General features: G+C 37.9%; 1 protein-coding gene across 1 annotated transcript; it reads right to left on the bottom strand.

Annotated features, from left to right (window-relative positions):
• Positions 1-4641: 4641 nt before the first annotated feature.
• Positions 4642-8857, bottom strand: LOC110867753 (nicotinate phosphoribosyltransferase 2). The gene is made up of 14 exons (XM_022116757.2): positions 8641-8857; positions 8397-8544; positions 7181-7300; positions 6955-7089; positions 6812-6873; positions 6662-6737; positions 6334-6435; positions 6133-6249; positions 5808-6041; positions 5577-5711; positions 5331-5429; positions 5144-5252; positions 4938-5050; positions 4642-4853 (listed from the first exon to the last, which is right to left on the bottom strand). Exons 1-14 carry the CDS (start codon positions 8781-8783, stop codon positions 4776-4778), a joined length of 1671 nt encoding a protein of 556 aa, XP_021972449.1. The 5' UTR covers positions 8784-8857; the 3' UTR covers positions 4642-4775.
• Positions 8858-11490: the final 2633 nt, after the last annotated feature.

Below are 11490 nucleotides of genomic sequence, written 5' to 3'. Positions count from 1 at the left end.
TGCGGCTGCTTTGATGGAGAAGCAGAGGATATGAGTTTGTTTAAGTTTTTGGTTTTTAATAAGAGTAAGGCGGCGGTGGTGGCCTATGATGGTGTTCTTTATGATGTGCTTGCTGATATAACAATTGATGAGAATGATAAAGAGAAAAGGAGGAGAGGATATAACAGGTGTTTTTCATATAATAGACCTTTATATTCATTCTCTTGCTTTTCGTTTTCTTCATCTTTGCTAAACAGACATTTGAGGTTACTGTTGATTGCTCAAAGGATATTAAAGTTGCAGATAACCCAACCAATACCGAAAATATTCCTCCTGTGGTTGTTACTACAATCAATCTGAAAACTATAATAAACCAGAAACAAAATTCAAACGAAATTATCTCTGCATCTGTCATCTGTTGCCATGTCTGGATATTGAAGTTGCAAATGTTTGTTGTGTTCAATCTAGGCTTCAGTTTAGTTATTAACATTTTAAATTTGGGCAGACCCGAATTGACCTATTTTATAATTTGATTAGACCCAAATGAATCCATATGCAAAAAAAACTTTCACCCAAATCAACCCATTCTTTGAAGAATGGGTAATGATTGCTACCCTTAAGATTCAAATTTTATAGTTTCACATGGTAATACGTTATGTGGGTTGAGCGGATTAATTCAGTAGCCAAGAAAATAGAACTGGGCTTGGGGCTGGTAAAGCAAGGTGTTGAGTTGGAGTCGGGCCTAAAAGTCCAGCAATGGGTTAGGCTCTGGATGGGGAATTAAAACTCGACACCTGGTTTGATGAAAAAACCCGACGTTGCAGGGTCATTTTATCTTCGACCAAGCATGACAACCTTATCGCAGCTGCCAAGGTTCGTGGTTGCTGGAGCTTAACCTCCAAACAGACCTCCTCCTTCAGGCCACCTATAAAACATCCAATTAAAAAAAGCCTCCGGCAGACCGTCAACACGGTGTGACACCCGTTCGAAAGACTCGATATAAGTTGCTACTGTGGAAACTTGCTTGAGTTGATGGAATGACTCCGAGGGATCGTCGTAATCAGTCGGCCCAAACGACTCAATAAAGTCATAGTAAATTCCATCCATGTTATAGGGCCGCGTGGCTTACTATACCACCTGTGCCACTGTAAAGCTATGCCGTCAAGATGAAACAAAGCCAGAGTGACGCGATCTTCTGCTGCCACGTTTTGAAATTCAAAGTATTGTTCCGCCTGGTATATCCACCCGGTAGGATCGTCACCTCCGAACCGGGGAAAGTGGAGTTATACATAAGGTTTCTGATAGGTAACAGAATTTAATGGAGATGATGAAAGTAAATCTGTAACTATATTTGATAAACTGAAGAAAATAATACAAATACTAGCCACCGAAGTGGTTCAGGGCTATGCCCTTCTCATGCTAATGCAATGAGCCTAACAACTTACTAAAATCTCTCCTCCCTTACTATAATGACTAATGCCTTATTTATAGAAGTATTAGTTACACTAACCTCCTTACACTATTACAATATACTAATACGTATGCAATATCTATCAATACTCCCTCCATAAGACAAGACTTGTCCTCAAGGCTTGAAAGAAATCCTTTCTTGGTCAAGAAGGTCCGTATGCTCCACTGAAAATGCAACCCCTCAAGGCCGTCTGATTCATCATCCCCGAGGAGTAACACCCGAAGTTTTCCCTCCGGGCACTTATGAGGAGGGCTATAAGATTGTCCACACTTGTAGCATAGTCCTTTCTTCTGGTGTTCCTCCCACTCGGTACGAGATAGAGAACGAACACCGCGATCGCGAGAGCTGGCATGTCCACTGGTAGGGCCAGAAGTCCCCATAAATTTGGACACCATAGTACCCAACGGCCGAGGCCCGGTCCCGGGATCCGACCATGACAGTCCAGCATGAGAATAGTACTGAAAACGAGACCGCAAGGAGTAGGAATCCGATGGACGAAGCATCAATTCAACATCCTTAGCCAAAGACATGGCATCAATGCACGAAGTTGGACGATGTAAATGTACCCGCTGTTTGACATCCTCCTTCAGGCCTGCAACAAAATATCCCAAAGTCTGAGATTCCGGTAAACGAGGGACCAAGGACAACAAATACTCGAAATCTTCAATGTAATCATGAATCGAGTCCGATTGTTGAATGGTGGCTAGTTGTTCATACAGATTGTGAATTTCCAAACCACTGAAACGTTGTAATAACTCCGATTGAAAATCAAACCAGGTAAGGGAATCATGTACCTGTTTAAGCACTGTAAACCAGTGTTGAGCAACCCCAATCATGCTCAACTGAGCGAGACGGAGCGCAGATTGTCCGGAGTTTGGTTGATGTCAAAATACAGATTAGCCTTCTGAATCCAGCCCTGTGGATCGAAACCACAAAATTCTGGAAGTTTCACCTTCTTCACCGCATAAGGAAGGCCATGCGAAGGACCCTGAGATCCACCACCAGAATCGAAAATTCCAGATCCTGATGACCCGTAATCTGCCATCTTCTTATCCTGTTGTCGTACAAAACCCGCCATCATTTTACGAAACTCAGCATTCTCCAAACGATCCGCCTCTAGGGTCGCCATAGTCGCCGTGATGGAATCCAAATGCGAAGACTGAGCGGTCAAATCGCCCTGAAGTTTCTGAATCAATTGCTCATGAGCATCCAGGCGAGCATTATGATTCACCATAATTGAAACGGAAATTGAAGTGAAATTGGAATCGAAAAATAGATCAGAAGGTGAATAAGAAATCTGAATCGGAAATGAACAGGAACAGAGAATTGAGACGAGCGATTGAAAATAAATCAGAAATGAAATCCGATAATGAATCGGTGAATGGTATTCAGAAATCGAGCGATGTGGACGCGGAAATTGAAGCAGAGGGTGAAATTGAAGCGGGTCTGAAACGAATTGGAGTTAGAAATTGAACGATGTTGAAGCGGAAGTTGGATCTGAGAGCCGACTGAAACACAGATCCGTAAATTGAAGGTAGATCTGATTGAAGCAGAAGGTGATTGAAGTAGAGCAGTGGCAGGTCGGACCAATGATAGGTAACAGAATTTAATGGAGATGATGAAAGTAAATCTGTAACTATATTTGATAAACTGAAGAAGATAATACAAATACTAGCCACTGAAGTGGTCCAGGGCTATGCCATTCTCATGCTAATGCAATGAGCCTAACAACTTACTAAAATCTCTCCTCCCCTTACTATAATGACTAATGCCTTATTTATAGAAGTATTAGTTACACTGACCCCCCTTACACTATTACAATATACTAATACGTATGCAATATCTATCAGTTTCCCTTCATTCCCGAACGTGATTTTCTTGTTGGACCCGGAAGCGTCGTCTGAATCTTTCTCCTTAATAGTCTGAACCTCTGTTACTAACTGGTTGAACTTGGCAGTGAGTTTTTCGAGGGCTTCTTTGGTGTGTTGTTGAAAATGTTCGAGGGTTTGTTTGCGTGTCTCAATTGGATCAAGGCCGCTCTGATACTACTGTTATGTGGGTTGAACAGATTGATTCAATAGCCAAGAAAATAGAAGGAATTCAAGAAGCAAAAAGAAAAGATATTTGGAGCAATTTTCTGATGATTTCTTTCAACCCAACGATTATAATTTAAAGGGAAACAAATAAGAAAAGTTCAACGCCACTCCTAACAAACTGGAAGTAAACGTTAATAGAAATATGGGCATCCCTGTTATCTCCTTTATTTAAGCAATAACAAATCAAGACTAAATCAAAAGATACGTTGCAACCATTCCCACTAATGCAAGCACGTGAGTTTTTCCCTCTGGACCATCCTTTGGGCTTCTATCTTGTTCGGCCTGCATGGAATGCATGGGCTTCGACCCGTAACATAATAAATGCATGTTGGGTGACAGTTAACTTCTAGATTGTTGTTATCAGGTAAAAAGACGAGCAGATTCGTTCATATCAATATACTACAAGGGATTAATGACGGACGGTATGCAACACTCATATATTTATTTTATTCATTTCTATAAATGTTGTACAAGAATATATATTATTATCTAACTTCTACAAAAACAAAATCAGTGTGATGATAAAACAATATTGAAACCTGCAACTATACTACATCAAGTATGAACCTGCGATACATTGGGGACTCTGAGAGAGGAACTATATGTCCAAATTATCCTCGATATAATGGTTGTCTTGTGAGAGATTAATTACTGATAAATTTGGTGATTGTGAGTTTCAGGTTGAGGCCAAGGCTCGCCTGTCAATTGAGAACGAGCTTGCTAGGATAACCCCTTTGGTTGAGTCAGCCTTGATCACGACAGCGTAAAGGGTCATGGACTGGTGCGGTTATGGTTGGGTGAAACTTAATGATCTATTTGCCACGGTCTAGTTACATTTGGATCACATAGAATAAATTTGCGGTTGAAGAAATACCAATCAGCTTGCAAATCATGGTGAAGAAGATGAAGGAACTCTTTAAGCAATGTTGTATCTGTATATATTTTTTGTTACCTTTTTTGACTTTTAGAAGCTATGATTTTGAATTGATTTGTGTTACTATTTTGGTTTCCACTCTGATATTTGTTTTTATTATATATAATAATAATGATGATTCATAGATAAGCATTGTATATTGATTGTAGTAAAAAATTAAAGAGCAGATAAACCTTTATTCATGTATGATATGATCAAAGTCATCAAACTAAAACATAAAAAAAGGTCCAAATACCTAAGAACAAAACATATTATATAATCAAACAACTATAATGCCTGTGTACCATGTACATTCTTACTGCAGCTCACCAACAGGTGCTTCATTGAGCCATAGGAAATGAATAAACTCGTACAACTTCGCGCTTACACTAACCTGCCCAGCCAAAAACGACAAGTCATACTTTTGTTACCATGCATCATATACTAGGTAGGTAGGTAGGTAGGTAGTTAGCGTTACCTTGTACGGTGTTGGATTCAATCTTCTCATGTGATCAGTCCTCATTTGCTCCAGTTGCTTCATACAATGTTCTCTCGTCTGCTCAAGCGTTGGCAGTTCTTCCCTTGCTTTGTCTTCACATATTTATATACATATTATTCATACAAGTGTATACATTGTATGCATGTATGTATATATACATACATATATTAAGGGTCAAGGCTTACCTGCACTTCCAGGCCAATAACACTTCATAAGATCCTCAACACGTTGTGGCACGACATAAGCTCTCTTTGATTCATTAAACGGGTGTCTACACAAAATCCTTTGGCCCTCCTGTAATCAAGCAAATGAGAATTATAATGACTTCTAACTTTAAAATCCGCCATAATCGAATATACATAAGAAACTAACCTTTGGAGGTGGTTCATTTTCCCCAGTCATTATGTCTACAAGAGCATAACCTTCCTTTCCATACAATCTAAAAGATCGTTTCTTACATGGAATGGAGACCTACAACCATAAGATCCGTTACACGAATTAGTGAGCTCCGAAATCAAAACCTTTAACCTTCAAGGGGTCCCCCCCCCACCCCCCCAAACAGGTTCTCATGGTTATAAAAAAATAAATAAATAAATAAAAGAAGAAGAAGATTAAAACCTTTGAGATGTCTTCTGAGAGCTTTATACGGGGCTGGTTGTTAATCTCAACAAGCTTGAACACACAACCTAAAGCAGGTTGAGTATAACATGTAACCAAATTGGTTCCAATCCCAAAAGAGTCGATCTCATGGCCCTAAACAGCACAAGAAACCAAAAATTAACATAAAATCTATACATCTTTGGAGAACAATAAAACTGTTAGAAGAGTCATGAACTCATGATAACTCACTTGTTTGTTTAAAGCATCTAAAGTTTCCTCATTTAGATCATTGCTAGCCGTAATTCCAGTCTTTCCAAAACCGTTAACCAGGAATTCCTTTTCAACAGTGTAAAAAAACTTCCGGGCTTCACATGAAAGATACGCAAGGTCACCCGAGTCTAATCTAATGCCTTTTGCCTTGTACCCCATATCACTTAGTGCTAGAGCAACAGCACAAAAGTTAGGAACACCGCTCCTCATGACCTGACCGTATGGAACCACATGGACCAATCAACGAACGTACAAATTATTACAAATTATACGTATATAAATTGATTAAAAAATATACTCATACATCATATGTGTCCACAAGAGCTAGAAAGTTGTCCGGAAATGCCAGTGCATACGAAACAAAAGCCGCCAACTCACTTTCATTAGTCTCACCAAAAACGCCCTCGGATGAACTTAACCGCTGTAACACGTACAAAAGCCAAGCATCACAAATATGAAACAAGCATGGAAAAATGCTTATATCCATATAAGAATACAACTATACCTTCAGTTTGCCCAACCACATCTGTGTGAGATGAACAAAATCCTTGCATAATCTCGACCCCTCATGACTTTGAAGTGACTTCTCGGTGATATCATCAGGTCCCTAAATATCAACATATTAATTTAACACAAGCCATAAATTGTTGCGCTTTACCAGGTCCTACTGGTTAGTAGAGTATTGGTGGACCCCATGCGTTTCCCTTAACGGGTTCTCATGGTCACCAAAAAAATTAAAATAGTCGCCAAAAACGTCATAATTTGTGTAACAGCTGGACATAATAAATGAACTTTCATTGAACAAATGGAACGACTGTATATATCACACTAACCGTGAACGAGCTAACAAAAGCATGAGAATGGGTTCCGCGAAGTGGTATTCCAAATAATTTTCCAGCTGCACAATTGCTGTTAACCCACAAAAATATATAAAATAAATTATATTAGTGATCAGCAATGTGTTAAAGAACATGTAAGATTACCTTGTTGCATCGAACCCTCCCATATAGCAATACCTTGACGCCCCTACACCACCATCCGGGCCCTATACACGAAACAAAAACATATGTATTTAAAAAAAAAAAAGAACTATCTAAAAAATATAGAAAAATAAGATTTTCAAAACCTGTGCGCGCCGAAGCCCAAACTCAAGAAGAAGTTTGTTCTTCCCAGCAACAAAACGATGCCTTGCAGCGTTTGTAGCTACTAAAGACGCAAAGTTTATAAGATTGACAAAAGGGGTTTCCAACAGTTGAACCACCTGAAAAACAATAGATATGTTTTAACAGTCTTTATGTTACTTTAAAATAATCTTGAAAATGGGCATATAATTAAGAATATACAACACTCACAGCCACAGGGCCTTCAATCCTCATCAAGGGTACTTTTGGAAACACAACAGATCCCTCAGCGATAGCATATACCTCAACATCAGAACAATCAATTCCTCCAAGATAGTCATAGAAACCATCCTATGTTCAACATGAAAAAGGTTAGTAAATGACCCTTCTACCCTTTGACCCAAGATTATCTTTGACTCTTATGAATTGATACCGAGGCCAACTCAAATTTTTTTGGGCCTAAGGCGGATTCTAAAATCGAGACCCTTTTCATTAAAAAAACATTTTTTAGTATTTTGACACGTATGAACATGATGACTAGGGGTGTAAACAAGCCCAGAGGCTCGAGAGCTACTCGTGATCGGATCGGTTAAAAGCTCGAACGAGTCAAGCCTTAACGAGCCCGAGCTCGAGCCTGAAATAGAGCTCGTTTAGTTATCGAGCCCGAGCTCGAACCTGAAATACAAAGCTCGTTTAGGCTCGCGAGCCCAAATGAGCCTAAACAAAATTTTAGTTTTTTATGTATATAATATAATAATGATGATGATAACATTGGTGAGCCGAGCTCGAGCCGAGATTTGGCTTGCATAATCGCTGTTGAAATGAGCTCAAGCCGAGCTTTTAGCTCATTTGAGGTTGTTCTCGAAATAGCTTGAGCTTTAGATTTTACTCACGAACCGGGCCGAGCTCGAGCTCGAGCTTCATAAAAACATAACGAGCCGAGCTCGAGCCTAGTCGGACTCGGACTCGGCTCGGCTCGTTTACACCCCTAAATTGATGACGTGCACATTTTTTGTATACTAATTCTGTAAGTCACAAAATCACACAATTTCAACAGCATATACCTCAACACTAGAACAATCAATTCCTCCAAGATAATCATAGAAACCATCTTAAGTTCAACATGAAAAAGGTTAGTAAATGACCCTTCTACCCTTTGACCCAAGATTCTCTTGATTCTTCTAAATTGATATAGGCTGGCTCAACCTTTTACCTTTTAGGGGCATAAAGCAGATTTTAAAAGCGTGACACTTTTCATTATTAATAGAAGAACAATTTATACTTTTTACATAAATAGTTGAGGGAGTTGTGACAAAAGAGGAAAAATCAAATGCAAATCGAACTTAGTCAAACCCTAAAAATAATTGGGCCCTAAGGGCCCGCCCAAGGCCCACTTCAATTTATTACGTTTTTTTTTACAGTCGAGCCGTCCCTGGTTGAAACTTACCTCACAAGTAGGAGATAAACACCCTCTAACAAAAGCAATCTCCTCCTTCGATAACTTAAAATTAGCAATGAACCTTATGCATTCTTCAAGACCAGCAAAAACTGTATATTCACCACCAAATGGGTTCCTTCTAAAATACAAGTCAAACCTGAAACAACCAATCAAAAAACACAACCAATGAACATGAATTTTATTAAAAAAAGACACAAACAAAGCCACCAAATAGAGAGAGTGTTAAACTAACACGGCGCGATCGTTGTGTTTGCCGGCTTTCCAATAAGCGTAAGCCATGGTGAACTGGTAAAGGTCTGTGAGGAGTGGTGTAACCATTGGATTGGTGGGCCCATGGATTGGGCTGTGTTTTATGCAGCCGTTGATCTTTTCCATTGCAAGGAAACAGAGCAAATTGTTTAGGGTTTGCTGTGAGTGTCAAGTGTTTTAAGGAGGAAGAAGAAATGGATGTGCATTTGAAGTAAGCATGGGAATATATATATAGGCTTCTTATAGCCCTTGTTCTATATGACACGTTAAAACAAACTAAAACGATTTGGAAAAAAAAAAACCTATGACCAAAAAGTAATTTACTGCAAAAAAAGATTTGGAAAAAAAACCTATGACCAAAAGATTTGGAAAAAAAAAAAAAACTAAGACCAAATTTTTATTTTAGATATAAAAATGAAAAATTATGAAAATAGGCATGTTGACCAAGATTTTTAGAAAAATAAATTAAATTTGTTTACTTGTAAAATAAGCAAACCAACTAGAGAAGGACAAATAAACAGAGTTGTCACGTTCTTAACTCACACTCAGGCTTTCCAACACAATTTTAGTTGGCATAGAAAACACAAAAAAGGACAAATGGATTCGCATTTCACCAATAACAAATAAAGAAAATTTTAAGTGTAAAGTATTCGCATTATTTTAGCCGGCGGACTAAGGGAGCCGACTCCATTTAGGAGCTATTTCTTTGTGTCAGCTAAGATAGTCTCTATTCCTTTAACCCACCAGCTAAAATAGTGCCAAAATTTTACACTTGTAATTTTTTTATTGGTGCCCCCCCCCCTTTTAGTGCCGACAAAAATGATGCCAGTTCTTTTAACCCGTCAGCTAAGATAGTACCGGCACTTTACACTAGTAATTTTTTCTTTGGTCATTTGAGTGAGACGTAATTTTTTGTGTCTATAGTGCCGACTAAAAAGGTGCCAAAAAGTCGGAATGTGGGCTATGGAGGTGGCGGCTCAGCTTAGTTGTCATTCTCTTATTGGTTTGCTTATTTTACAAGTTCATAAATTCTATGCCTATTTTGTTAAAAATCTTGGTCAACATGCCTATTTTCATTTTTATGATTCCCGATAAAATTTAACCGTCTAAAATACCAACATCAAGGGTCAAAATATACTAAGGTGATCAGGTTTATTATTTGGGTTTCAAGTAGTTTGGATCAGGTTATTTGTTTTTTTTTTTTTGCATGATATTTTATCTGATAACCGATCCGTATCACAATACAAAGTGAAAAACGGAGGGCGAGGACCCCCCGGGCCCAAACAAAGCTCCACCCATGACATATCAGGGTTGTATGAGTTGCTGTTCTTTCAAATCATATAAATTGTATGATGTGCTAGACTGATACATAAGTGATGCGACAATGCACACCACTGACAACTAAGCAGAGCCTATGACGATTAGGTGGTGTACATGTAAATTGTAATAGGCCCATTCTATACACATCCCCCCTCCTTCCTGATTACACCCCCCTTTGTGAGAGGAAAACTGTCGGTCCCACGCAGGCCCTACCTGTAAGTATGTGAGAGGAGGGGGGTGAAAAAAGTAAATAGAGGGGGTGTAGAAAGTAGCACCCTTCTAATAGCACCTGTATTTAAAAAAAAAAAGTATATAGTTATTTAAGACTAGAAAGGTTTATAGTTATCTAAGACAAAGTATATAGTTATTTAAGACTAGAAAGGTTTATAGTTATCTAAGACAAAGTATATAGTTATTTAAGACTAGAAAGGTTTATAGTTATCTAAGACAAAGTATATAGTTATTTAAGACTAGAAAGGTTTATAGTTAGACTTCAACGAATGAAAAGGTTATATATTCAAAGAAAAGGACAAAGGGTCATGGTCGATAAAAATATTAATTAGCAAAAGAAGAATGGATATCCTTTGGGGAATGATCCTTTATGTCTGAGAAACTATGATACTAACAAACAATACACATAATCTTCATTTAGATATTGGACCTATGAGGCAATTGTGTATGATTGCATTTGTAATTTGTGTTTGGATCATATTCGGACCTATTGAAAACAATATTTGTGATTTGGAATTTAAAACATAATGATATTGTTTAGTTTCACATATTACAATAACTATGTAACAGGTATTATCAATAAATTCTTAAATATGATGATTTAGATTTTATAATTTTTTAAATAGAATGATTTAGACATAATAGTTATAATTTTTTGTATTATATTGAAAAAAGAAAGTTAACAATATTATATTTTAGGGTGGCTTGATTTGGTTTTGAGCCCCACCTGAAACGAAACCAAACTTCTGGTTAAGGAATTTCGAAAACCGATTGGTTTTGATTACTTCAGCAAGTGTGAATTGCATTACACAAGAAAGTCGCTAAAGCTTCAATAGATGCAAGGAAAAGGGTTCAATTGCTTGGAATGTTTTAATATCCGCTTTTTATATCGTACAGGATTGTCTCAGAAACGATTTAAACGGTTTTACCGGACGGTTCAACCTTGAACTGGTTTTTGGTTAGGGTGTTAATAATAACACATAGTAATATCTTATTCTCACATGGTGTATACGGGGTGGGGCGTATAAGGTTATACGGCCCGTATAGAATAAAGCGAACTGGTTAACCAAAAGGCAGCCACTATTCCTAAACTTCTATAATCTTATTTTCACATCCCTAGTCTATACTGGATTTGATTAACCATTTTCTTCGATTATTTTGGTTTGGCTAGGGTTCACTTAGGTTATTCTGCTCACCCATGTTATATTTAGTATAATAAAATTGCACAATTAAACCTTTTCATTTTATTGAGCTAAAAATTGTTTTATGTCAAAAGTAATTA

The sequence above is a fragment of the Helianthus annuus genome, chromosome 7 (assembly GCF_002127325.2).
Source record: "Helianthus annuus cultivar XRQ/B chromosome 7, HanXRQr2.0-SUNRISE, whole genome shotgun sequence".
In the NCBI taxonomy this organism is placed as follows: Eukaryota; Viridiplantae; Streptophyta; class Magnoliopsida; order Asterales; family Asteraceae; genus Helianthus; species Helianthus annuus.
The sequence above is the reverse complement of the archived record's forward strand: the minus strand, read 5'-3'. Positions and strand labels throughout refer to the sequence as shown.

What these genes read in the sequence shown, in the direction of transcription:
- LOC110867753 (XM_022116757.2), bottom strand. Translation starts at nt 8,783, where the DNA reads ATGGAAAAGATCAACGGCTGCATAAAACACAGCCCAATCCATGGGCCC. An exon ending in CTTTTGTTAGCTCGTTCACG is followed by an intron (nt 6,436 to 6,661) that starts GTTAGTGTGATA and finishes GTTGATATTTAG; the next exon opens with GGACCTGATGATATCACCGA. An exon ending in AAAATGAACCACCTCCAAAG is followed by an intron (nt 5,253 to 5,330) that starts GTTAGTTTCTTA and finishes GCTTGATTACAG; the next exon opens with GAGGGCCAAAGGATTTTGTG.